This window comes from Odontesthes bonariensis, chromosome 14, assembly GCF_027942865.1.
Source record: "Odontesthes bonariensis isolate fOdoBon6 chromosome 14, fOdoBon6.hap1, whole genome shotgun sequence".
Classification (NCBI taxonomy): Eukaryota; Metazoa; Chordata; class Actinopteri; order Atheriniformes; family Atherinopsidae; genus Odontesthes; species Odontesthes bonariensis.
Genome location: NC_134519.1, coordinates 17,800,667 through 17,827,850, shown reverse-complemented (window position 1 = coordinate 17,827,850; position 27,184 = coordinate 17,800,667). Strand labels below are relative to the sequence as shown.

Sequence of the window (27,184 nt, the reverse complement as noted above, 5' to 3'; positions counted from 1 at the left end):
CTTAAACCAGAGATGTTCTGCTCATGTTAAGTAACGTTTTAATGGTTTTTATCTAGCTTGATTGATTCATATGGTTAGTAATCATTTATTTTCTTTTAATAATTAAATACCATGTGTGGTCATGATTTCCATTGGCTCGACTTTCATTTGTTTTTGTTGCTATCCGCATCTGTTTTAGTGCCAAGGAAATATGACATGTCACCCTTAGGATTTCAGGATGAAGCCGGGTGGGCTGCATTTTCCTTAAAATCTTATTCGTATCTGTTAGCTGATTTGGTCTCGCAGCATTTGACTGTCGCTTTTGTCTCAGACAACAGAGAGTTGATTTCAATAAGCGACGCGCATCGTGCATTGATCTGACCTGTTGTAATGCTTTTTCTAGCGGTCAGTGGATCAATGTAAATTGGTGCACTGAAATAGCCCAACATAAGAAACAGGCAGCCAACCCAAACGGTCACGTGGTACACAGGGTGCTGCGACGTCACCACGGCAGAGATTTGTGAGGAATAAGCAGACTGAAGCAAAGAGCCCCGGAGGTGCGGCACTTTCTTTAGTATCTGCATCGTTCCTACTCCGTTTTTTCCCGGCCAGAGAAAGAACAGAGCATCTGTTCTATATTTTAGAGACCCAAATGCCCGGTCCCACCCAAGCCCTTTCCCCAAATGGAGAGAATAACAACGACATCGTCCCGGACAACGGAACCAACATCATTCCTTACAGGAAAAATACAGTGCGAGGAGAGCGCGCCTACAGGTAAACCAGTGTAATGCCGCATTTGAAATGTTAATATAAAGAAAAAGATGTTGAAAAGACACACACTGCTGCAAACAGAAACCTGTATTCTGGCCTCCCCCTCGACGTTTCTCGCTTTGCAGCGATCCGTTATTTTTCCCTCCTGTCTCCCAGTGTCATGTCATGTTAGCTCTGAGCGGGTCCGACACTATGGCGCAAATCGCTCTCAAGTTAGCTTAAAACAATCCCCTGCTGCCTCATAAAGCCCCGTCCTTTTTGCTGATAGCTGTACAGCGGTAAGTGTTTTGGTCAGGAGTGACAGAGGGACATTTTCTGGGGAGGTGGGTCGTTACGGACCAGCTTGTCAAATGACAGTAATACACAGACTGCTGCTGCTGTTATTAGAACATTCCCATATCGTGACATGACACTGCAGCCACTGAATAGTCCCAACTGTCAAGATTAAAGGAGATTTGGTGCTGTATTAATATGTGAAACATACAACCTACTGGATAAACCGTTTTCCCTTGGCTGAATTGAGGTATCAGCCCAGCCCTGGTGCTGGCTGGCTACTCCTGCCAGGCTAACAAAGCATGCTAACAGCAGCTCATACATCCGCTTTGTTGACATGAGATGGGCTGGCCCAGTTTCCTTCCTTCCCAGAGGATCACACAGTCGAGGGATGAGGATCTGCTGCTGCAGCGCCTTAAAAAAAAACAATTTAGATACTGAGAGATTTTCATTATTATGCCGCATACCCTGGTGTCGGTTTGGATGTGGATGATGATGATGATGATGATGATTAGCAAGATTTGATGCCATCTTTATTCGCTGCTTTTAGATGGTCAGGGAGGTGTGTTGATGCAGCTTTCCTGCCAGTGCCTGAAATGGTTTACCTGCAAAGGGAATGTAATAAAAAACAGAGCAATTAACTTATGTGCATGTTAAAGAATGCTGATGACTATTTAATTTTTTTCTAAAACGCCAATATACAGAAGCTTTAATATTAGAGCACTGGCTGCTTGGCCTTAAAGGGTCCACAAACACACCACTTTCCCTCCTTGCAGTTTCAAAAGAGGGACAGATACTCTGACGGGAAGCTACAAGCAGGATGTCGGAAGATCTGAAAACTACAAGTGTGAAAATTGTGTATTTATGTTGGAATGGTTTGGATCTACTTTCCCTGATAAAGGGGGACACACTCTGAAAATAAAGGCAAACAATTCTCTGGTTTATCAGCTTTGTGATGTTGTGACCTTTGTAACCTCTCTATCTCGGTCCAGTTGAACGTCTGTGGGAGATTTCAGATCACACAAGTGTGTTCATCTATACTGCAAGGGTCCAGAGACTCATGGATTCAATGCTTAGAAAAAAAAAAAAGCACCAAATCTGGTTTGGGAGCATGCTGTACTGAGATATTCTACGTGTTTCTTTTTAAACTCATTTGTCAGTCGGTACTCTCAGAAAATGTTGGAATGTGAATTTCTGTAGTTTCGGAGTGAATTTGTGGAATTGGACATTTTGTGTAACTGCCTAATCTGTAGCTTAAGGATCAAAGTTTGAGTTTCTTGATGTATTTCTGGCACATTTTATGCTTTCAGTATGTAGGCTTACAAGCAGGGGAGGTGTGTTGGGGCCCCAAAAGCCATCCTTTGGTAACCAAACAATAATGGAGCTGTTTTTCTAAATGGACTAAGCAACAGTTTCTATTTACCATGAGAGAAAAACATAATTAAACCGATGGGCCCAGATGAAACCAAGATTTCTCCTAATGACAAAAGTGGATCACTTCTCTGTTGCTTGTTTTGATTGTTTGATTGCAAAGATTTTAGACAAAAAGATTTCCAAAGTGAATGCCTAAAAGTGCATTAAAAAAAAAAAAATGTACCGGTATGTTGAGATACTCTAATCTACTTTGTGTCTTTATCTCCACAAAATCTAAATTTATCAACAGTGTGCACATCAAGGTTTTTGGTGTCATTTATTACTTTACTGTTCTGCCTTGTTTCTGTGCTGCGGATGTATTCAAGTCCGACTTCAACTGTTATGGGACATAATGTATACAAAGATGTAAGGCAACGATATCGTACTGTAAAATTTTCATTTTCATATGTGACTAATTCTATGGGTCAAATCTTCCATCCATTATCTTCCGCTTCTCCGGGGATCGGGTCGCAGGGGCAGCAGCTTTAGCAGAGAAACCCAGACGTCCCTGTCCCCGGCCACGTCCTCCAGCTCTTCTGGGGGGACCCCGAGGCGTTCCCAGGCCAGCCGAGAGACATAGTCTCTCCAAATCTTGTGTTTCTAAAATGAACTTTGATCCTATTTGAGCCACGGCCGCTAGGTTTCTTCACTCTGTTGACACGCCTGATGAAGTTTGGGTATGTCTAAAGTTAAGTGAGTGGATACTGGTGACATGCAGGGGTAGGTGATCAGTACTGCTTACGTACATGCTACAACAACGGATTTAAAAAAAAAAAAAAAAAAATTGCACTTGTACTTCTGTGCAAAACTGTTGAATGTGAAATCTCATGTCATGACGTAGATCCTGTAGCCAGTTGTGCTGTTACAGCTGTTTGTAATGGTCTTTTCCTGGTAAATGGTTCCAGTTTTCTGAAATCTTCACATATTTCAAAAGTTGGCCGTTATTTTTTATTTTTTTGTTTTCTTTTGGTGACCAACCTGAAATGGTAGGAGACGGAACATTGTTTGTAGATGCATTGCTTTTGTCATTGAGTGTGTCTATTTTTCCATTGCAGTTGGGGGATGGCGGTCAATGTATATTCTACCTCAATAACCCAGGAGACTATGAGCAGGCATGACATAACTGCCTGGGTTAACGATATTCTCTGCCTAAACTATACAAAAGTGGAGCAGCTCTCCTCAGGTGAGAACAGACTGACCCTTAAAAACCTGCTCTTATTTCTCCCTTCTTTTCTTGCTCTTCTGCTGCATGCGAGATCACATCTGTAGAGATCACATCTTTGCCTGTAAAGCATGACAAATACATTTCTGTGTAGTTAAAGCAACCTGTGGACACATGCTCACCTCTCCCTGGCAGAGAGCGGTCTATAAATAAACCTGTAGCCTGCCATGTCCTCCTGCTGTGACCAAGTAATCCAATTTCAATCACTTGCTGCCATTACACACACAAATGCACGGCACTCATTTTCTTTAGTTGCAGGCTAATTGGTTGATTTCTTCTTACATGCTCCTTTGTTAGGTTACATGGGATTTGTTTAGAGCTGTTATCCTCTTTTGAAAATGGATATAGATGTAAATTGGTCTCACTTTATATTAGCCACCTAAGAATTTTCATTAATATTTTTTTGAGTCCATGGAGGGTTTTTTTTCACGCTAAGGCACACATGATAAATGTCAGACTGTAGCTGGACTCGGTTATTTATGAGGCAGGAGTGTACTGCATCATAAGGTTTAAAGGTAAAGATGTGCTTGACTCACTTTTTATTACTTCTACAGGAGCTGCTTATTGTCAATTCATGGATCTGCTCTTCCCGGGCTGCATCAGTCTCAAGAAGGTCAAATTTCAAGCTAAATTGGAGCACGAGTACATTCACAATTTTAAACTGTTGCAGGCATCCTTCAAAAGGATGAATGTGGACAAGGTGGGTGCCCTAAACGTTACTTTAATCTGAACTAAGGCTCACTTGTTGTGGCTTAGGTTGAACATTTTCCCTTTTTTTTTTTTTTTTTTTCCTTTAGATTATTCCTGTTGAGAAATTGGTTAAAGGCAGATTTCAGGACAATCTTGACTTCATCCAGTGGTTCAAGAAATTCTTTGATGCCAATTATGATGGCAAAGAGTATGACCCGGTTGAAGCCAGACAGGGTCAGGATGCCATTCCTCCACCTGACCCCGGTGAGCAGATTTTCAACCTGCCAAAAAAGTCTCACCATGCAGCCAGCTCTCCCACCGCAGGTAAGCATCAGCTGCAGTGTATCTTTCACCCTATTCCAACTTTAATCTACATGGCTACATTTTCAGACCGTTAACATATATGTCCCTATCAGAGCATATGACTGTGAGATCTAAGCTTTGTCAGGCTTTCTCCTTAGTATGATGAACATTTTACGTATTACAGGTGCATCAAGGTCAAGCTCTGTTACCCCGAAGTCTGCAACACCAACATCCAGACCCTCATCGGCCAAAAAGATCCCTACAATTGCATCAACTCCTGTCAAAGGAGAGAAAGAACTGGACCCACAGGTCACACATCTTACTGAGCAGGTATGTTTAAAAAAAAAAAAAGCTCTCCTCATGCCTCCTTCCAGGACTGTGTGCGGTCAACATTAACGGCATTAATTGTCTCTATTCTTGGATTGTTGTGATCACTAAATACTTAATTAGGTTTGTTGTTGGTTGTTTTTTATATCACCCGTTGCATATATATATATATTTAGAGATAGTCTAAAGTAATATTGCGCAAACTTGCTTTGTTGACAGCACAAGCGATCTGTCTTCTGATCCTGATCAAATGATTGGATTATTGCCAAATGTGAAATATACCAAGAATTAAATGCGAAATAAAACAAGTTATTGAGATGAAATGGAAAAAGAACAATATTTATCTCATAAAAGTTGAACAATAACAAATGAGGCTTTCATATGGTGGAATTCAAAATTCAGACATATTGTCTGAATTTAAATAACTTCCTTTATCATATTGAAAATAAAATTGACTAGTGCCTGTTCCCGACGAGAGGAGTCTGTGGCGTTGGTGTTGATTGTGGAGAAAGTGACTTGCAGGACATTTAAAGAGCTTCAGGCAAATCTGTAGTAATCTATCGTGGTGGTTTCAGGCTGTAACCTTACTCTGCAAACTGAACCTAAGAGGACTTCATGGACCAAGGCCACAAGTTTCTTTGTGCCTTTCTTCTTGGAAATAAAAGCACAAAAGACATGGAGATCAGCCACGATCTTTATGGGCAGAGGAATTCATATATATGTATATTGTATATTTTTTTACGTGTATATTAACACATAACAAAATTGTATTTGGATCAAACCATTGAACTTGAAAGCTTCCAAAGGCATTAATATTAAACAAGAAATAAATTGAGTAATACTGGAATAAAGAAATCAAATAAGACAAAGATGATCAAGTGCACCACAAGATGAATGTCCACTTAACTAAAAATAAATATCCTCTTTGGGGGTTCAGCAGCAAATTTGCTGTTCCTGGAAGGAAAAGGAGCAAAGAAATGACAAAATCTACCAAGACATGGTTTGGGGTGAAGGTCTTTTGTTTTTTCTGAAGGATCTGAAGCACACATCCAACTTCACGAAAGAATAGATGATAAGAAAAAATGTTCATAGCAGTGAGTTCTTTTGGCGAGAGCGGAAATCTGCATTTACAAAAATAATTCCTTCAAACTTCACTGAGAAGTTTCCCGATGGAAACGAGAACGGTTCAGAAGTTGCTGTTATTGCTCGAGGTGCTAACAACTGTGTCCATGGTACATTTTCTTTTTTCTTTCATTCTTTTCCATTGTTGACGTTGTGCAACTTTGAAGATTTTGGTGCACATTGTAAATCCAGATGACGGATTACTTTGATTTCTTGTTATATTCCAAATGATATACCTGTAATTCGGGTGGTGTCCATAATTCTCACTTCCACTGCACAGCACCTAGGTGTGACCACCTTTACCCCAAACTTATTGTCTTGTTAATGGCTTTAAAGAATACTCGACTGCCCAAATCATAGTTGCATATATGATCCTGCTTTTACTATATTAAACTGTAGTGAAAGTAAAGTGTTGCAGTTTGGGTTAACCTCAGCTGTTTCAGGCGTGGTGCGTGGCTGAGTAGCATTAAGTGGCTACGATGGTGTTGTTCCACAATGAGATCCAACATGTTAAAGTAAAGGCAGTTTGTGTTGCTGGCCTAATTAAATTGGTACTGTATATACTGTGGAAGATCCAAGCCAAGGACTAAACAAAGCTGAAGCCAGCTGGAGTCTGTTCATGCAATGAGACCCACAGCTGGAAAACATTGCCAACCAGCAGTCAAATTTTATAATGATTTGCACATAAGGGACAGTTTCACAACAGGCCTAACTCACAGATGAATTATCCATGCACTTTTAAGGTCTAATCCACAAACCTATAAGTTAATTTACTTTTTGGTCCAGCATGACGTTTTGACAGCTTATCTTCTGCTCCATCGTTTGTCCAGTTGACCTTGTGACTGCTTATCTGTCACATATCTGCCAGCAACCAAAGTTCAAACTGCTTTGTGTGTTTGATGCTTCAATAGTCTTCTGTTTGTATTGTCAGGTGAACACATTAAAGTTGGCACTTGAAGGAGTGGAGAAGGAGCGGGACTACTACTTCAGCAAGCTGCGAGAAGTGGAGCTGCTGTGCCAGGAACACGGAGAAGAAAACGCCCCATTTGTCGACCGGCTAATGGAGGTGCTTTATGCCTCAGACGAACAGGTCAGCCCGCAACCCCAGATTGATCTGAGCAGGATTCAGGACAGTCTGTGTTTGTTCGTGTTGCTACCGAGTCTTTGTGTGTGTGGAATCGCATGTGCTTTCCTGAAATTATTGGCGTCTTTTTTTCTTTTTTTTTTTTTTCTAGGACCGAGCAGAGCTAGCTGAGGGTGACGGACAAGAAGTGGACCAGCAAGCCCACGAGGAGGCACCAGATGATCAGCAGGAGGAACAAGATGAATACTGACTGCCATCATCCCTCACCGCGGTTACACCCCTCTTTTTAATCTGTGAGAACTGTTAAAGGACTTTTAATTTTTCCTCATGGTTTATTTTTGTTTGTTCTCTCCAAGACTGAGCACATGAAGCGACCTCCTGAATAGAAGTTCCATCACAGGTTTTTATTTTTTCTATCCCTCCGCTGACTGTTCGATGTTTTTTGTGACTTTTGGTGAACTGCTGTGGCCGGTGTGTGGTGATGACCTCCACTAGCAGACAAGCTCAGACCATCACAGAAGTTTCCAAGGACTGTGTGGGCGTAAAGTCAATTCAAATCCTGCAGTAGATGTGGTGAAATGCTGAAGTTTAGACGGGTAACTGTTACCTGTCAATGCAAATTTTAACCTTTGAGCTTTTGTCCTTTTTGTTTTTCCTTTTTTATTTTGTTGTTATTTTGCATATCAATATTAACCACAAGAATGCAATAAGCAAAAGCCCTGGAAGGGCTCATAGTAGCTCTTATTTAACCTTCTCCCATACGTTGCACTGACGCTGACTCTGTATTGGGCAATCTGCCCATAGATCCTCATCATATTTATTATTATTATTATTATTATTAAGCCTTAGGAATAGTGCAAATTCTGCATCACGTCCTTTTGAATTTGGACAATACAGTCAATGAATTGTGAATGAAATGTAGTTAAATGCCAACTTGTGACTGTTTGACAGTTGTTCTCACAAAGACAATGTGTTATTCGCACCATATAACTGGTTTAGTGATAGTTTTATTTGTCATAAAACATAGGGAAGGAAGAGTCATTGTTGTGGACTAGTCTTTTGATGAAGCAGCATTTAAATTTTTCAGCCTCTATCAGAACTCTTGATCTGTCCAGTTTCCTGCCATTTCTTATTTTTTAGAGCTTTTCTTTTTTAAACCACAGGTCTTAGGGAAAGGTCGGTTCACTGAGCAATTTGCCTCACTATATTCCAGTAAGTACATTGTATACCCTTTCTTAATATTGCATTTACTAATATTGACCTGGGCAGTGCACCATGACGCTTTAGTTATATATTATTGTGTAAATGAAAAAGGAATGTAAACATGTACTGTCAATAGTTAATGAATGGTAAATGTTTTTGTTTTTTTTCATGTCCCACTCATTATGCATTCCCCAGAAAAAAGGTGTTGCATGTTTGCATTTTATTTGTGAATAACTTGACCTGCTTTTTACATATTTAATAAAAAACAGACATGTTAAGTGAGCTTTTGTATGTTTAACCTGCTATTTGAAAGATGTCGAGATTCGGATGGATTTCCTGTAATAAAAACACACCTTGAGTTCACGGGAGGTTTGTCATGTAACTCAAAACTGACAGTGTGACAGCATCATCGCTAAAAAAAAAAAAAAAGCTGGAACAACTCAACTTAAGTTGAGTTTATCTGGTGCCAATTTGGAACAAAAGTCATCTGGGGGCACTTAACAGAGAAAGTAAGTTTTATTAAACGCGCAGTCCTTTTGAAGGGTACGTTTAAGCACGCGAGCAGTAAAAATTTATATTATTCACCGTATATATACTATATATTCTTATTATTATTCACCAGAGGAAAAGGCAACGAAAGCAAAACATTGAAACACTTATTTTACTAAAGCAAAACGACAGTGAATACAGTGAGCTAAAAATACAACCAGTCCTATTCTAAAGGAGAATTCAACAAGATAATGTCATTTTATTTTTGTACACAGTGGAGTTGGAGCTTTTATGCATAATGTACTGTTGAAAATTTAAATATACGTCTATGCTGCAAAATTTAACATGGTATTAGCTTTTATATCAATATAAACTAATTTATAAAAATAAACGCTGTACTTTACTTTTAGTCTACCACAATAGTACAAACTTCTCCCACTGCTCCCGAGAAGCTTTGAATTTGACACGTATAACTAGAAGCCAATTCACGCTGAGGAAAAACATAAATAAATAATTTAAAAAAATTGTCGTGATTTTGTAACGCAAACACATAAGCAACCCGCCCGCTTCCGGCCCACTGAGGTGTACAATTAAACATACCCTCTTTAGCTGTAAATGCAAACCGCCAGGCAGCAAACACCGGCAACTTCACAAAAAAACGGGTTAAAGGGTTGTCTCCGTTTGCATGACGTGAGAGCACGCATACAAACAACTACAGTTACCTAAACTTTAATTGTCTTTGTCTCCATGTCTTCTAGAAAGGTAAGAAAGCCGCTACATAGCTTGCTATTCAGCTTCAGTTAACGCTAACCACACCAGTTTAGCTAGCTTTTGCAACCCATGTTATCTGGCTCTGCCTGCTCACACAAGTCCAGTTCACCCACCAGCCACGCTCAGAGCTAACAGATTTGTATAATTTGTCGGTAAAACTACAGAGTATTTTCTCAATGCGACTAATTTAGCTGACTAATTTAACTTCTCAGCTGACATCTCTAACTTATTTGCCCTCTAGCGGAAAAAATACTCCAAGGACATAAAGTGCGTCTTCTTTCCGGATGATGTCGAAAATGGTCCTAAGAAAGTGGGGAGGGAGACTTCATCCCTTTCATCCATTTCGTCCGCCAGGAGCTGGGAGAAGTGTGGAGACAGTTTTTTAGACAGTCCAGTGATAAAGGTTCACTCAAAGCATCATGAAGTTATGGATATATTCACATAACTGTCACATTAGCGATGGGGTTCATACTTTTGGCTTCCGTTGCAGAACCTCCAGTCATCAGGGAGAAAGCTGTCTGCCATCAGGAAGCTGGTTCAGTCACCTGCTTCAGGTAAAGTGTAGAATGATATTAATAGTTTTAGTTATCTATGATTGTTGTAATTTTAAGATCTTTTTTTTTTTAATATGGACTATCATAACATCAATATGTCTTATCTAAACTAACTTTGAATAATGTAATTCCATTAATTACAATGAGTTTTATTCTGACTTCCTTTTCCCCTTTTTGTCTGCATTTCCACAGTGCAGAGCGGTGCTCCTTGCAGTAACGAGGACCCAGTGCACATTGCATGGAGCTCAAGTGACTCTGAACAGTCTGACAGTGAAACCCAGCAGCATCAGTCCAGAGTTGTTTCACAGCAACAACAGCGGCCTCACAGCTCGGGGAAACGCACAGCTCCCATTCAGTCTTGCAAGAGCGAGCTCACCGCCGATAAAGGTAAAGAATGAAGACATGTTGTGTTTCAAGTTATTCCGTTTCAGTTATTTTCATTTTTTTTCCCCCACCCGATTGCACGAGTGAGATGCGTATTAATTGCCAAGCTTGAGGTGAAAAAGAAAACGTGCCAACTAGCCGGACTACCGTCAATGCCAAAACGAGGCTGGAACTCGGCTCACAGGACGCAGCGGGGTTAAGTCAATGTTCATAAATGATATTGCTAATATGGGATGTCATACAGCTTCATGTCAAAAGAGGCGAACTATCCCTTTAAGCTGTTCTTTTGTGGTAATTCACACATGCCAAACAGAGTCGCCTCCGCGTCACATTGGAGTGTGCATGCATCAAAACGGGATCTCGGAATCAACTGAGTGATGACAATGCTGTTGGCGGATCAGTCCTCGCTTTAAAGTCCTAATGTAGAGATCCTGGGACTGCGGACACAGGGTGTCACAAACCACTGTTTAGAGATGGGTGCTTTAGCTGACCAAAAGCTTTGCACATTTTGTTTAAGCTTAACCAAACAGATTTGGGGTGTTGCTGCCCCAGAGCCTGTTTTAAGAAAGCATGCAAGGTAGGATTTGCAGAATCTGAGCCACACGGAGACTCACCTTTCACGTAAACATCAACACGGCCTTGTGATTACTTCCACTTCAGGCCCAAACTCACACCAGCAGTGCCTCAACATTTCATCTCTATATCTTTCAAATAGAACAGTGAAACATCAGCCGGGTGTCCATTGTAGTTTGTGATTATTTTATGAATTGATTTAATTTTTGTTTTCAAGTCCAAACTGATTTAGTACAAATTTGAATGATGTGATTCACCAGCTGTTTCCTGCCTGAGAGCGCAAATGTGTACCAAAAATAATATATTCATGTGGGTATCGTGTACAGGAATTAAATTAAAAAACGTAATGATATGATAAAAGTAAATCCTGGAGAAAAAGCTCTTTACATTTTCCTTTTGTGGTTGTGCTTTTCAGCATGGTATTTTCTTCCTGGAGATTTGTTTCCAACCTCCACTGAGGCGGTAAACGCTTTGAGCAATATAGCCACCCAAACGGAGATAATATGCAGCCTAGTTTGCCTGCTTTAAACCAGTCTTTGGAACTGTGTCCGTTTCCTTTTTCAAAAGATCCCTTCAGTTTTCCTCTGTTAATAAATGGAAACACGGCAACTGTAATCAACATGCACTGGGGACGGTGCTTTTTAAACCTGCCCTCTTTAGTTCTCTTTCAAAGTGTCTTGTCTTCTCTGGTTAAAGTGAGTATGTGGAAGCATTTTTTGTCTTGGATCAGCTGTGTGTGTTTGACAATGAGTCACAGAGGAAAACTCAAGAATGTCAGTTGCCTTCGTCAAGCGCCTAGATATAAAACACATGTTGAAAGAGAAGATAAGCTTATTGCTCATAATGTTCAACTGTTTATTTGAGTTAAAGTCAATTTAAGTCTTTTCCAGTTTTTAAGTAGTTAATTTGTTTAATGAACCTTTAAGACCTGAGAACAGCTGAGCTGTCTGTGTTTCCAGATGAAGACCTTGTAAGACCTTGCAGCTTTTGAAATAACTTGAACTTTCTTTCTTTCTATCTTTCCTTAAGATGACCTCCCGGTTATAGACACTGACAGTGATCTGAATGATTCGGAGGAAGACGTCGAAAAAGACAGTGGGCAACAGATCTCAGACTGTGTGTCGGACTCCGCTGATGACGAACCAAGAGACTCTCCTCCTAAATCTCCGAATGTGAGTGTGTTTTGTGACTACAAAATAATCTACAGGATAATAAAAAGCAGAGCAACATTAAGATCCACATTCATGCATCAAAGGCTTTAGTACACTGGTCCAAAGACACACAGTTAATGATGAGTAATGAAAGCACAGATGTAAATGCATTGCACCTGGAGAACCCATTATCATGGCTGTAATTAGTTTTAAGGAGCACTAGGGGGAGCTCAAACATCTTTTGAAGCTCTATCCAGTTAAATTAATTCATGGTATCATCCACAACAACAAAATATTGTTGACTGATTATGCATGCAGACATCAAAGATTTATATATTGTTATCAGATATTAAACATTGTCATACACTCTTCTGCTGGTTGTCAGTGCGGCAGCTTACAGCATAGTCTTGCAGTTCAACCTGATTAGTTTTGCTGCCACTTGCACGCGTCTGCTGTATGAGTGCTTGTATTTGAGTTTAAATAGAATTCTGCCTCACATATTTTTTTTATTTTTTTTGTATCATAATATCAGTGATCACTTATTTTTATTTAAGTGGCTGTGATTGTGTTTTTATCTGTGATGCCACTAGGTGGCGTGTGTAGCAGTCATACTTTGACATCCTCAGAGGGCCAGACAGGCATTGCATCGAGCACTTTCTACAATCACGTTATGTTCTGTCAAAGTTCACAAGCTGAGATAGCAATAAAACTCTGGCTCTTCCAGAGCAGATGTCAAGACTATGCTCAACGTGTACGGCCTGAAACTTTTTCAACCACTCAAGCAAATGCTTCTTATTGTTGTTTTGGGACAGCGTTGTTCAAGGATGCAACCTAACAGTCGATTTATAAATAATGACAACGCAGTAAAATACCCGATGTGTGGATAGATGGACACGATTCTCTTGCTTTTGATTAGTGTTCACATTGTCACCAGGGTTTGTCTTTTGTGGACCCTCATGCATGCACCACAGATCTGTCTGGCTTTCCTTCTCAGAAGCCATTCATGAGCAGTGTTTGTTCAGGGCAGGGCTGGCATGGAGAGAATGCACAAGGAGTGGTGAAGATGTTCTGTTCAGGTTCAGGCTCTCACACACACACATACACACACCGCGTTTAGTCTTTACACAGTTATTGATCAGCCCGTTGTGGCTAAAATACTGAAATATTGTGGTTTAACATATAGAGTTTTATGAAAATATCCTCACAGCGGGGAAAATGATACATTGCCTGCTGATTAAATCCTTAACCATGTTGTGAACCTTTTCTATGAATGCAAGTAACCAGTAACTTGCAAAGAGGCTCTTGAGTTTGAAGGTTTTATGTCGAGAGGAAGCCTGTTTACAGATTATCATCACTCCCGCAGACCCAGCTACTTCCTCTTGTCACAATTTAATTTGCTGCTATCAGCTCTTTGGGGTCAAACAAGATTTAAGATCTAACAGGAGGCTTGTGGTCAGAAGCCCAAGAGAAGATGGAGTTCTAAGGAGCCTAGTTTTTCAACTAGTTTCGACAGGTTGATTACTGTATATTTGATAATGGAAATTAGCTTTAGCTATTTAGCATTTTGGAGCTATTAGATACTGCTCATTCATTATTGTATGGGCTCAGTAAATATTGACCTAATTACAACAAACGTGTGTATGAGACTTTCTTGGACTTTTTTTATTTGCTGCTCGGAAAGCTTGCCTGCACATTGCCGATTGTAAATCAAACCAGATCTAGCAGGACACAGAGGGGGAAGATCCTTATACAAGGCAAAGTTTATTACTCTTGATAAATGCCTGGCTGACTCAAAGGTTGTTTGTCTGCCAGATTTCTGTGTTATTGTACTAGCTGGTGGAAGTGGACAGGCGGAGCCACGAAGGCGACTTTGCATTTCAAGGCCAAAAAGGATGGCCACTTCCCAGATGCAGTGTGTTGCTCAGTTTGACTCCTCTTAACATCTGTGCGTAAAAGGGGACAACAACCTCCTCCACACCGGAGCAAGAGCAACCCTATAAACGTAGTTTTACTACTGTTTACTCAGGGAAACTTGTGAGTGGATAAGCTTGCAATGAGCTGTGTACTGACAATGCTTTCAGTGCTGGGTGAAAACATTTTTGAGTCGAGGCCAGGAACATAGTGTTCCTTTTTCTCTGTAGCTGGTTAGAGTGTGACGTGTCCTGGCACTCTGCCTAGCAGGGTCAAGTTGATTCAAATAAGAGAGCAGATTGGCTGACAGGGCCTGGTATGCTGGTCTTGTCTGCACATGACAGGAACTCAGGTTTCTTGTGTATTTTTCCATATGAACAGATTCCCTCAGGTTGTGTGAGAAGTGATGCAGCAAAAAAAAGTTTGTTTAGTTACCAGATTTGATGAATCAGTCTGACTCTGTGTCAGTGTACCATATCCACGCAATGTATCATTAAGTTTTGTTTAATTTTGATAAATGAATCTTCTTTCTTTTTTTTTTCGCCGGCGGCCGAGTCACTCAGGTGTTTAAGATCACATTTTAGCTGCTATTTTACATTTCAACATATTGATTGAATAAATGCAGAGGCCATTATCAGCCCATTTTTTTCCAATAATTTTACTCTGTTCATAGGTGCAAGAGCTTGAGATCTCAGGTTATGTGTCTGATGGAGAGAATATTGGCAGCTCACTGACCTCAAGCAAACTGGACTCTGGGAACTTTCCGCTCCAAACTGGTGAGGGCAGCAAAAGGTCAGTCAGTGACTGGGTGAGGTCTGCTCAGGCGATGCTGCAGACACCTCAGAAACTGATTGATAGGCAGCCCAAGACCCCAGAAGACTCCGCCAAAAAGAGAAGAAAGTTTCAAAGGTTTGAATTTTGTCCTTGAAGGCTTTGTTAGGCACGTGCTGACCGAACAATACTCCCACGTTGTTGTTTTTGTCAAACACCTTTTACTCAGATTATTGCAGGCAGCCGTTTGAGGGTATATTAGAAAACAGTTACATCACAAAACTCAACACTTTTCATGTAGGAAGAACTTTTGCACAACAGCTGCATTAGTTTTAATCAGATGTGCCTCGTAAGACGGCAGACTGTATACAATTTGACACTGTGTGTTGCTTCATAACAAGTGTGAACAAAGTCAACAAAGAAACACAAGACATATAGATTTCTGCCAGATTGCAATGTTTCCACTGCAGAAGTGACGATGAAAGGGACACCTGGTGTCATAATGTGGGTGCTAAATGTCATTTAAGCCCACCAAATCTGACAGATGGCTGCCTGCAGTCTTCAACAGCATGCTTTCTCCATCAGAAAATGTTTTGTTTCTCTTTGAAATAAACAGTCCTGCTCAAACGATGGCTCGATCACATGTACTATGTGAGTTTATCACATTACATCATCTCCCTCTGTGTGTGTGTGTGTGTGTGTTTATTCCACAGTGGAGGTCTGGCAGAGAGGCTCAGTCGGCTCCAGTGCAGACAGAGGTCAGCTATCAGTTTCTGGAGGCACGAGTCCGTCTCCGACACCTCAGCTACAACAACCACAACAGGTGATCCGTGTCACATAAACCTTCAGCGTAGAGCCAATTGCATCAAGAACTTGAACACATACATCCCTAAATCATTATTTGTTTACTTTGATTTGTGAGTGGAATGAAGCCTGCCCCTAAGCGAGAGTTTTTTTTTTTTGTTTGTTTTTTTTAAACATACATGTGATTGTATGGAGGGGCCACGCTGAGGAAGTGCTGGCTGCAGTTTGATGACTGTGGCTCTGAACTGTGAACTCATTATCTAGGTGACAGGAAACTGCTTGCCTAGTTCTTTTTTTTTTTAAAACTTTTTCCTTTCCGTGGTGTACTAAACCACATGTGCTCTCTGGTTGTTAAGTTTCTCCTTATTATAGGACTTAAGCTCACTTAAAGATGGCAGTTGATCGTGGAAAAAGAAAAAAAAAAACACCCGAATTTAGCTTAGTTTGTGGGCAGTCAGTGGTTTGGTGAGCATAACGTAAAGAGTTAAACGGAGAGTGTGAAGGTGTATTCTGACCTGACCCAATTTCTTAATGTTATCAACATCTGATTTGTATTTATTTATTTTTTTTCCTCATCAGAGGAGTCTGCCGCTGCTTGTGTCGAGATTTCACTCAGTTAAAATTAACATGGCTAACTTCAGGCTTTTTAAACTTATATATGAAATACAGGGTGCAATAAGATTTCTTCTGTGGGAGCTCGTTAAATTCACACTGTGGACACGTGCTTAACAACAACAGCAATTTTGTGTGTGATGTAAATGTGCGCACATATGCACGTGTAGAAGACTTTGAAATGTTTCCTGACATATTAGTTTTGCCTGCAGTATATCATCAAGGCAGTGGACTCAAATAAGTCGTTGTTCTGAGGGTTTTGCATAATGCAACCTAAATGCACAGAGCAGACGAGAAGCACTTAAGATTCATGTTTAGACAAATGCACGTTAAAACTTAATGGCTCGCTTGCAATCTTCTTGATAGTTTAATGAACCTTTAGTTACTATTGTGATAGATTTTCCCCTCTGGCCAGTAATATAAACAGACAATGTAGTGCATTGATTCTACCTTCTCATGCTGGAATTTCTTTAACTCTTTGCAGTCAAGTTTACACACTGATTTTCAACGCAGCTAAAGTCGCAATCTTAACTTGGTGTGATTTGTATCTGCAGGGCACTGTCACAATTTGCTTCTCATGATTAGCTCTGTACTCTTATGATTCAGGCTGAAGGCACACGCAGGGTTGTCAAAAATTCCAAACTTTGCGCAGTCACCCAGTGGGATTTATTGAGTTTCATATCCTACACGTTTATATACAGCTTAACAGTTATGCAGTGCAAATTGCTGTGATTCTAAAAGTGAATTACTCCCATAATACATAATGACTCCCACAGAGAGCAATAGTCGGTGAGAGTACGAGCACATTCTGTATTTAGACACACAAGTGCACGCACAGCACTTAACAGACGCTCAACATCTGTGTTGTTGTTGTTGCTCTGCTCTCCAGTGGACAGGCCTGGCGTTCTGGTGCTGGAAGTGCTGGAGGTCCACGAAGAGTGCAGCATGCAACTGGCGCACTGTGAGCGCCATCAGCCCCCCGGAGACGGCCACCAGCACAGCAACCCCGTCTCCGAGGAGACAGCTTGCATGTTGGTATTATTCAACAGAGAGACGACAGCCCAGCTGATTCCTGCACCCAGAGATATCATCCACATATACCCACCGTGGTGAGAGAATGAAGTGCATCACACTTTAGTCCCTGTCCGCTCATGTCGACTTTCAGTGTTTAAAGTATATTTGCAGTTTAACAGAGAAATATTTGATCTGCTATAGAGAAACTACTATTGTGATGCTAGGTTAGGTAAGGTTAGGTTTCTTTATTAGTCTCCACAAAGGAGAAATTTGTCTCGGAGACAGGGAGGTTACAGCACCATAAAACACATAAGAGGACAACACCAACAGACAAAACAGACAACAATAAAATGTAAGGTACAGGCTCAGAAACATTGGATGTCCTAACCCACTGCCCCTGTCCCATCTAGTTCAAACCCCCCCCCACACACACACACCCCCAATACCAACCCATCCTCCAGAACCAAACACACATTCACTCTATGATAAATATCTAGAATTCCTTCATTCCATAATTTAAGAAAAATAGTAAAAACAAGGATACATTCATCCATGTATACCCCCCTCTCAGCTAGTACCCTCATGGTCATTACTCCAGTCCATCACCACCTACAGTACAAACACTAACTGCAGAGGTCCCTTTTCGTCCCACTCAATCCCATTTTTTCCCAAGTTTATTCAGTATCTTAATAGACTGAGGTATAAAGGAATGTTTGTAGCGATTGTGTTTACACAGTCTAAACCTCCTCCCAGAGTTTCAAAGAATATATTCCCCATTTAGTACATGATCACCATCTGATGCAATGACATTCGCCTGACTGATAGTGGCCTGCTCAAAGAGCTCCTGTGGGTTAAGGGGGGACATCACCCCCATAATCCTGCCTGCTGTTTTAATGAGGCTTGAAATTTCTGCCCTGTGTTTTACCGTGAGATTGCCAAACCAGCAGGTAATCCCATAACGGAGAACAGACTCTATCGTGGCTCTGTAGAAGATTAACATGATGTTTTTACATACTCCAAAGACTCTTGCTATGAACTGCTTGGACTGGAAGTCACTGGCTTGCTGCGAGTGTTTTCCCTCTCCATCACATAAAAAGGTGAAGTCATTCACCTGAACCACTAATCATGCTCGGCTAACTCTGTGATAAACAGGTTGCAACTTCTCAGTAAAAGCGTCCTGTGAGTTGGCCGATGAGAGGTGTTCTGTGCAAGGGAACAGTAGTAGGAAGCCTTAATACCGCTTTTAATATGGCAACAACACAACTGTATTTACAGTCTGCATGTTCATGCATCAGCCTTCATTTCCAAACAGGAGTGAAGCTAACTGGCTCTGCTACAGGATCACAGGAGTGTGGTTAAACTTGGCTGCAGCTGGTCAAACTGAGCTAGTGGAAAAATCCTGTAAAACATCTTTATAGAATGAGTGATATCACAACTACTTTGTAGCCAGTGGTAGTTCTGTTGAGGTTTGGTGCAACAGGTAAGCACAAGCTGGGATATAAAGTAATACCAATCATTTGTTGACATGGGAGAAATTGTTGCAGTTGGAAGCTCTTACAAAGATATTGAGTTACAGAATGATATGAAACACAATTAAGTTGAAAATCCACTCATTTCAAAAAGTAGAACCAGTGACCAAAATATAACAAACAATGTAGCTGCTGATTTAGAGTCTGTTGAATGACTATTGAATTGATTTAATCAGCTAAAGTAGGAGTTTTGATTTGGAGCGCAGAAACTCTTTCTATTTCACACATTGGCTTGTGTTTAAAAAAAGATAAAAAAGAAAGACACTTTCAGCCAGTTACACAAGACAGACACACTACATGCAATACGAAGCGTGAAGATGGCACAGAAAAGCATGCTGAGGAGGCATTCTGAAAGACCAAATACTTTTAACTGTTTTTAGTGTAATTAAAGTGTTGTAAGCTTGCAACAGTAAACACTAAAGATCCCGATGTAAGGATCCATGGGGGGGGGGGGTTGGTTGGAGATGGAGCAAAGCAGCAGTTGACTCCAGCTGTTGGGAGTTTGGGTTGAGTACGCTCTGGAATATCCAGGCTGGCGGAAGCACAGGGGCCTCCTCAGTGCTCTGACGTCACGGACAGCTCCAGGGAATGCTTCACATTCCTCTTCCTGGCAGTAGTTAGGTCATTTCCAGAAAACCGGGGAAAAAACACTGAAGGATTATTTTCTGGAGCATTTGGGAGTAGAGAGTGGAGGGAGCCAGAGGGCTGAGATTGAAAACACATGGCGGTTTGAGAGTATCTCTGGCTTTAGCACCTCTCATGAGCTGCTTTATTCTATTTCTGTGAAAGAGTAGAGCCCATCAAATACACCTATTTATTGGAATTTTCACAGACTTTTAAGTGTTGTAAAATCCTGTTTCTGCAAATCAGCCAGAAGAGTTTGCTGAGCATTTGGTTTATATTTTAAATCAATCAATAATCTACTTAAATAAAAACTAATTTACTAATAATAATAATACAGTCATAACTCAGTAAAGCTGATGGCAAGCTTAACATTCCCTGAAGAGATATTGATTTATACAACTTTGACAGTTACAGAGCAGGCCTAAGTGGAAAAAAACTGAATTGAGAGGATCAGTACGTCTGGTAAAATTCCTCTTATCAGTTTCCTGCGCGACACTAGGAGGTAAAAGGGGGGGGCTGTTAACCTCCCACATCATTCCTGCAGTGTAGGTTGGCTCCTCCCACCTCCCACGCCTTGTTGTGAGTGGGCCGAGGCCTGAGCGGAAATACCTTAAGGGACTATTCACTTACAAACTGTGACGGCAGCAGTCAGGGCCACTCCTTAACCCGGCTACCTGTGTGATGATGACAGCTGCCCACTCACCTGTTGACAATGGGTTCACACTTCCTGCATGGGTGTTGCTCTGTTTCTCATGAACAGCACATTCTGCTCTGAGAAGATTAGAGGCTTTTACGATCACTGATCTCTGGGCAGATCTTGGTCTGATAAACATCACTTTCAGCATTCATCATAGCACTAGAGCTTGTTTTGGGTTTTTATGGACCAAAGAAGTCCTTTAGGCAAAGAGCTGTTCATCTAATTCTACATAAAAGATTCAAATATCTTCTGATGAAAATGTGCCGTTTCTATTTAAAGTGCCCAGTTTCCATTTTTTTCTGAATAGAAATGTTTGACACAAGAAATATTAAGCGTGCTTAAAGTATAAATGCTTTAGTGAAGTTGACATGAGCAGTGTTGCTCACATCAGGAGACCATCTGGGAATTTGTTGTGGTAAATTTGGTAAATCAGTTACACGAAGAAATGAAAAAATAACAAGGATATTTTGCTATTTCCTATATTCCTCATTCTTTTACAAGGCAATAGGAACATGAGAATAATTCTGTTAAAGCGGATGCTTTGTCCTGTGAGCTTTCATTTGCGTTTTGATATGGTATGAAATCTCTTTTTAAAGTGCAACCATCTGTAATTACATGGATTTAATTCATCAGTGACTGAATAGCAGTAATTCCCAGATGAGTCATCCTGGTGTCACTGGTAGGTATACAGTGTGTGCTGAATGCGTCACCGGCAGGTATACAGTGTGTGCTGAATGCGTCAACGGCAGGTATACAGTGTGTGCTGAATGTGGTGAGCACATGATGTCGGTGGCGTTCATCGTCTTGCTTGCAGGCAAGAATCGGTGCAGGGGATGGAAATGATGCTGGGAGCTGTTGGTACTCTGTAATGTGGTCGGGGGCTGATAACATGAAAGAAATTAATTATAATTTTCTATTTTTAAATGATATTTTAAAATGATTTTATATTAGTTAATTACTTTAATGGCCGTTTACTTTTTTTTGTCAAAAGTCTGCATTATTTCAACCTTTTCATATGAATTGATTAAATATTGACTCTCAATGCAGCGTTGGAGTCACTACAGTAATAACCGCTTCCAATCCTACCATACAGTTAAATGATTGGGGTTCCCGAAAATTTAAACCCCATGTATCTAAATCTGGCATCTTCACGTCTGAAAAAAGTTTCCCACGACGTTTGTATTTCTTTTTCCAAATTACACACTTATCTGCCAGTTTCATTTCTCCTTCTACTCCCATGTCTGAAACAAGCTGCAACATGTACAGCAATTCCAGTCACAGAGTGCACTTTGGCTCAGAGTCAGCATTAAGCTATCAACACACATTTGTCCATTTCACATGTGGGAGAAATTAAGTTGTAACTCAGACCTGGCATAAAGCATGTGCTGTAAAATTGTCTGGCTGTCTTTCAACTTCTTTTATTCTCAGGCTCGGTGAAACTCAGGTGTGTGGCGTTTACCTCGATGAGCTGAAGTAAGGAGAGGCGCAGCTTGCCCGACTTGGCGCAAACTTTGATAACCAAAATATAAGCCGGTTACAGTCAAATAAACGATTAGTACAAGAGCACACTTTGCATTTGATTTGTTGTTTCCATCAACAAACTCTCAGCCCGTTCATTGTGATGAGTAATTTTCCACAGGTGACATCACAATTGAAAAGTGATTTCGATCAAGCTGTGCAGCGCTACGAGATGTTGCCTTTTAAGAACCGCAGTTACATGTAAAAATGTATCTTTTACTTCTCTAAAAGAGGACACATGCATCCCTTGTGCTCGTCGCATGCCTTGGAGGAGGTGAACACATTTGATCTCGTGCTTGCGCAGTGACAGACAGCGAACAGACCTGTGGAGGTGTCTGACACCTTATCTGAGTTTGACATTTAAGCACTCAAGCTGTCAGCAACCCTACATTTATGCAACAACTCGTTCCATTTATTTTACATTTCTTTCTTTTCTTTTTTTTTTTCTTTTGTTTGCATGTGTCAAGTCACTGCACAATCTGTTTACCGTGGCTCAACGCCTTAAAAATGTTTAAAGTGTTCAACTTCATTGAATTTCCAAACTCAATTATGTCCTGCTGTGCATTAAAGACTTGCTGGGTGGAAGTTTAGAGGGCTGCGCATGCAGATATATATGTGTCTTGAGTTGTGTTTTGAGTCTTAGACTGATGAACTTTGTCTCTTTATAGGCAAAGTCTTTCTATAGAGGGCTTCCGCTGTCCGGTTATTCTGAACACACACTTCAGCCAGAAAGTCTACTCTGCTTCCAAACCAATCGACATGTTCCTACCAAGAGTCCCGCTCTCTGCAGAGAGGTGCATGCAGTATCATTTGGGTAAAACATTTGGACTGCTGGATAAATGCATGACAGAAAGCGAGAGCGTTGCCAAACAGGTGTGTATGAGTCAGTGTTATCAGAATTAGTGAGTCTTGCAATCGACTGCATATTCCAATATTAATGTGTTTGTTGGTGTAAATTGTTAGCTCTGTTGAACCTCAAACAAACCTAACTGTGCAGCTTCAAACTTCGTTTCAGTCACTGAGAAAGAAACATCTCATCAGTCCAAGAGATCAGCAGATAAGCGTGTGATGACAGCACCTGTATGCTCTGTGGTTTGCCTGCGAACCATGATGTTCTGCTCAAGTTTGGTTAACGTGCAGAGCAACAAAACTTCGGGACACTTGTGCCAATATTCTTTGATTTAATTTGTCAAATCACAGGTGCAGCTTTGCAGACAGCGGTTTTGCCTTAGGGCTCATCACGTATTCTCTTGACGTAAATCCTGGTGTACAAAGAACAATAAATAGTTTCAGAGGAGGATCCAAGCCAAGCAATTAAGTTTGATCCGTCTGTGTCTGTTCTAGCAATATGAAGGGTGATTTCTGCATTCTCATTTGTACCTAATCTCCTAGCAAATAAAAGTAAATGACCAAGTTATTCTGGCCGCCATTGAGAAGTCCTAAGAAAAAAAAAAAAGATGAGCAAAGCACTCTTTAAAGCAGATTCTTAATGTGGGGTAAAATAAATAGTTTAAAACTAAAGAAGGCCGTTATAGTTGTGCATGTAAATTACTACGTGACCACTTTGACTTCAAATAGATAACACTACGATGTAGAGATTAAATGATTTTAGCAGTTGTAGTTTAATCAATAAGTTAATCAACAGAGAATTAAGTATTAGATGTTTTGATGTTCATGATTATGTCAAAAAGTCAAACCCTATAATTACAGCTGCTCACTACATAAAACATTTATTTGTGCTGTATTTCTTGTGAACTGGCTGTGTTTTAAGTTGAATATAGATGTGCAACTATTACCTTCATTGTCGATTAATCTACTGATCATTCAGTTTCAGAGACTTTTTCTTTTCTCCCATAATATGGCAGAAAATTTAGAAGGGCTTGATGAAATGAATTGTTTTATTCAGCCAACAGTTTAAAGCTAAACGTTGTCCTTTGTTTTGAACTGATGTAAGAATTTCACAAGTTTTCTTCTGTGTGAGGTGCTAAAGTAAGTCCAAATTTAGCATGTGGGATTTTAAAAATAAGACCATGAAAGATATCTTATGTGAATAATTCCAATTCATCTTCTTTGAATCAGTGGTCTGCACCGAGACTGACTGAGAGATGATAACTCATCTACTTATTAAACATCAAGTGAGTTTCCTCTTGTTCCTCGGCCACAGGTCGCTGCCTCTGATGCTCTGTGCAGCTTTGAAGGTTCAGGAGTTTCGACGAGACACCGCGTCTCTCTCCTGGAGGCTATTGAAGGACTTGGCCAGGCTGGCTCTGTGGAGCAGGATGTGGAGGTGGCTGTCCAGAGAGTTTACTCCGTACCTATGGCTGACTGCTCTCCCGTGTCCATCCTCAAACATAAACCCCCCCTTTGGTCCTCCACAGCTCCTCCTCCTGCAGAGAAAAGGGAAACCAGGTACGGCTGGACATTCAGATTATTGATGGCTCGGTCGGGGGGTGCTTTAGTTTGTCACTGAATGCCAAAAGAGACTAGGAAAAATCAATCATGTTTTATCTGCTATGTATGTTTTGCCACAATATAAATCATTCTTTTTGTTCGAGTTGCATGCTGGTTTCCTGGTTCTCGGGCCTTGCATGCATCTCCTTGGTGGCAAGATTTGTCTCAGTGGTCAGGCTATTGTTCACAGAGCAGCAGGCCCCACAGAGTGCTCACACTGTCTCCAGCCATATGGCATTGCTTGACAAAGGACACAAACATTTCTAATTGAATCCAGCCTCTCTGTGAGTGATCAGGGCCAATTCTCTGGAAAGGCAGCATGATGTTTGTACAATATTTTTGCTCTAGCAACCCAGAGTTGAATCAGTGCCCAAACTAAGAACTACAAGTGTATTTTTACAAAAATGTAAGAAATTAAGTTACTTTTTTGTATCGCAAAAAAAATCTCTTTATACAGCTGTGTGGAACAGAGTCGTTTTGGCCTTTGTCAGTATTCAAGCAGAAGAGCATTTAACTGGCACCTGCTGCTTTCACTTTATTAAGTGTTATTATTAAACAGTTTGGGTCTTTTTAATGATCAAATGGGACAACAAACTGAAATTGAGTATTCACATTTTGGACCCACAGTCTCTCAAAAACAACAACATGGGCTGCAACAGATATTTTCAACACCTTTCTATCATTTTGCAAAATTAATAAACTGATTATGTAATTCATCAGCACCCTCTTATCTTGACTGAGGTCATAGATGCAACAGCTGACGCAAAGTTTCCCTGAACAGTTTTCATTGGCCTTGATGGAAAACATCATGATGCGAAGAATTCTTAGAAGCTTGATTTAAAAAAAACAACTATTTACAAAGACTTTTTAGCCCGTGAAAGTATTTCCACCTCAGTGACTTCTTATTGCATTCATGATCCAGGAAAATGTTTTTATCCCCAACAAAATTAGCTGTAAATGGATCTTGTCAGTTGCAAGGCAAGGGCACAAAAGAAAATTGTTGACTACTGCCACTGGTTGACATCATTCCTTTTGCTGCAAGGGTAATGGCAGTCGAGAAGCTGAATATCAGCTGATACAAACATTTGACGGATATATTTATGCATCCCTAGCTGCAGTACATGTGTAGAAGGCTTCTTTGGATAATGCAATGGAGGGAAACGGGATGAGGAGCCAAATCAGAAAAAAATTTGAAAAGTGTGCAATATCATGTGAAACAAAAGAAACAAAGATACTGTATCGTTTTTTCCATTGTTAAAAAAACATTGTTAGTTTACACAGCTTAGCTTAGCACAGTGTTAATGATTCAGCATCTCAGCAGAATGCATCCGGTCCACGGAGAGAGACCGACACAAGGTGGTATTTCACCTTTGTATCCTAATGCAAACAGTATGATTGCTAATTGATTTGGACACTTAGAAATAACGTACATTACATGCAGCTCAGGCTGGGTGCTATAGCAACTTTTTATTTCATGTCGGTATTTTCCATTTACTGATATAATCTGAGGCTGCCTGTTTCCCCTGTAAAGCCGTGCCACTGTGTGTGTGTGTATTTTGTCTCCCTCAAAGTGCAACCTCAGCAAGCCTTTCCCTCTGTGTTAGTTGGCGACAAACTTGGCTGCACTTGCTTACAACCTCTACTCGAGTATTTCTCTAAAAAAAAAAAGGCATCTACATCTTAAACTGTTGTACCAGCAAAAAACATCCCCATGAGCACAAGCACTCTGTTTTCCTCCCTCACCCTCTGCCCATGAGTGCAGCGTCAGTCCTGAAGCTATACAATTACCATTCTCTGAGTTCTTTTAAATGCCAGTACAACCAAAATCAAAATAAAGAATTGGCCTAAGGGGATTTTATCAGATGATGTTGCATTTGTAAAGTTCTAGTTAAGCCGTTATCATAACTGTCATACTGAAACTAAAAAAGTGTAGATAAGATGCTTTATTAGGAATTCAGTTGCATTGAAACACAGTATATGAGAGCAGAGATTGGAGAGCACAGATGTTAACTGCTGGCACTGCAATGCAAATACTTAAAGGGGAACTCCGGGGCATTTGAAGCGCATTTCCATTGCTAGAGGTTGTCAAATACTGACGGTAGGACACAGACCGGTGCAAATCTGCGCTCCCTGTGCGGCGATTGCGCTGTTTGCGCCGCCTGTCATGCTAACCAAATACGTGGTGGCTAGGGGCAAGCGCTAAACCTTCCACGTAAAACAACAACTTGCACACTGCAGAAACGTCACACCACTTTACAAACCATCCGACAATAAAGTCACAAGCCTTACCATCAAAACCATATGCATGGTTCTCACATTACTGGCATGGGGACGTTACAAAACAACTTTATAAACAGCATGTAACTCACCTCTTGTCGGTAGGCGCGCGCATGTGAAAGCCCAAAAGAGTCAATGGACGATAATCCCATATACAAAACAATTATCTTCTCTAGAAAAACTGCGTTCAAGTATTTAAAACATTACAACAATATTACTGGGCATGTATTGTTGTAATGTTTTAAATACTTGAACGCAGTTTTTCTAGAGAAGATAATTGTTTTGTATATGTGATTATCGTCCATCGACTCTTTTGGGCTTTCACATACGCGCGCCTACCGACAAGAGGTAAGTGACATGCTGTTTATAAAGTTGTTTTGTAACGTCCCCATGCCAGTAATGTGAGAACCATGCATATGGTTTTGATGGTAAGGCTTGTGACTTTATTGTCGGATGGTTTGTAAAGTGGTGTGACGTTTCTGCAGTGTGCAAGTTGTTGTTTTACGTGGAAGGTTTAGCTCTTGCCCCTTAGCCACCACGTATTTGGTTAGCATGACAGGCTGCGCAAACAGCGCAATCGCTTCACAGGGAGCGCCGATTTGCACCGGTCTGTGTCCTACCGTCAGTATTTGACAACCTCTAGCAATGGAAATGCGCTTCAAATGTC

The 27,184-nt window shown here is 40.7% G+C and overlaps 2 protein-coding genes across 3 annotated transcripts in view; both read left to right on the top strand.

Moving 5' to 3' along the window:
* The first annotated feature begins 264 nt into the window (after nt 1–264).
* On the top strand, nt 265–8,669 carry mapre2 (microtubule-associated protein, RP/EB family, member 2). Of its 2 annotated transcripts, XM_075483234.1 has the most exons (8): nt 383–536; nt 624–753; nt 3,492–3,619; nt 4,213–4,358; nt 4,456–4,672; nt 4,836–4,981; nt 7,032–7,190; nt 7,336–8,669. In XM_075483234.1, the coding sequence occupies exons 2-8, from the start codon at nt 632–634 to the stop codon at nt 7,432–7,434; spliced, it is 1,017 nt and encodes a 338-aa protein (XP_075339349.1). In that variant the 5' UTR covers nt 383–536; nt 624–631; the 3' UTR covers nt 7,435–8,669. The 2 variants fall into 2 exon arrangements, with proteins under 2 accessions (XP_075339348.1, XP_075339349.1); XM_075483233.1 differs by having other exon boundaries at nt 265–753.
* Nucleotides 8,670–9,459: 790 nt separating this feature from the next.
* Nucleotides 9,460–27,184, top strand: part of spidr (scaffold protein involved in DNA repair) — a 39,373-nt gene continuing 21,648 nt past the window's right edge. The window contains exons 1-10 of the mRNA XM_075483231.1: nt 9,460–9,638; nt 9,889–10,050; nt 10,138–10,201; nt 10,394–10,588; nt 12,188–12,330; nt 14,894–15,129; nt 15,705–15,814; nt 17,297–17,516; nt 22,458–22,662; nt 23,954–24,198. Of these exons, the coding sequence (XP_075339346.1) occupies nt 9,624–9,638; nt 9,889–10,050; nt 10,138–10,201; nt 10,394–10,588; nt 12,188–12,330; nt 14,894–15,129; nt 15,705–15,814; nt 17,297–17,516; nt 22,458–22,662; nt 23,954–24,198 (1,595 nt within the window). The 5' untranslated portion in view covers nt 9,460–9,623. The remainder of the gene's footprint in view (nt 9,639–9,888; nt 10,051–10,137; nt 10,202–10,393; nt 10,589–12,187; nt 12,331–14,893; nt 15,130–15,704; nt 15,815–17,296; nt 17,517–22,457; nt 22,663–23,953; nt 24,199–27,184) is intronic.

Coding starts and splice junctions, on each gene's coding strand:
- mapre2 (XM_075483233.1), top strand. CDS start 632: ATGCCCGGTCCCACCCAAGCCCTTTCCCCAAATGGAGAGAATAACAAC. Junction 3,620..4,212: donor AGTGGAGCAGCTCTCCTCAG/GTGAGAACAGAC, acceptor TTACTTCTACAG/GAGCTGCTTATTGTCAATTC. Junction 7,191..7,335: donor TTTATGCCTCAGACGAACAG/GTCAGCCCGCAA, acceptor TTTTTTTTCTAG/GACCGAGCAGAGCTAGCTGA.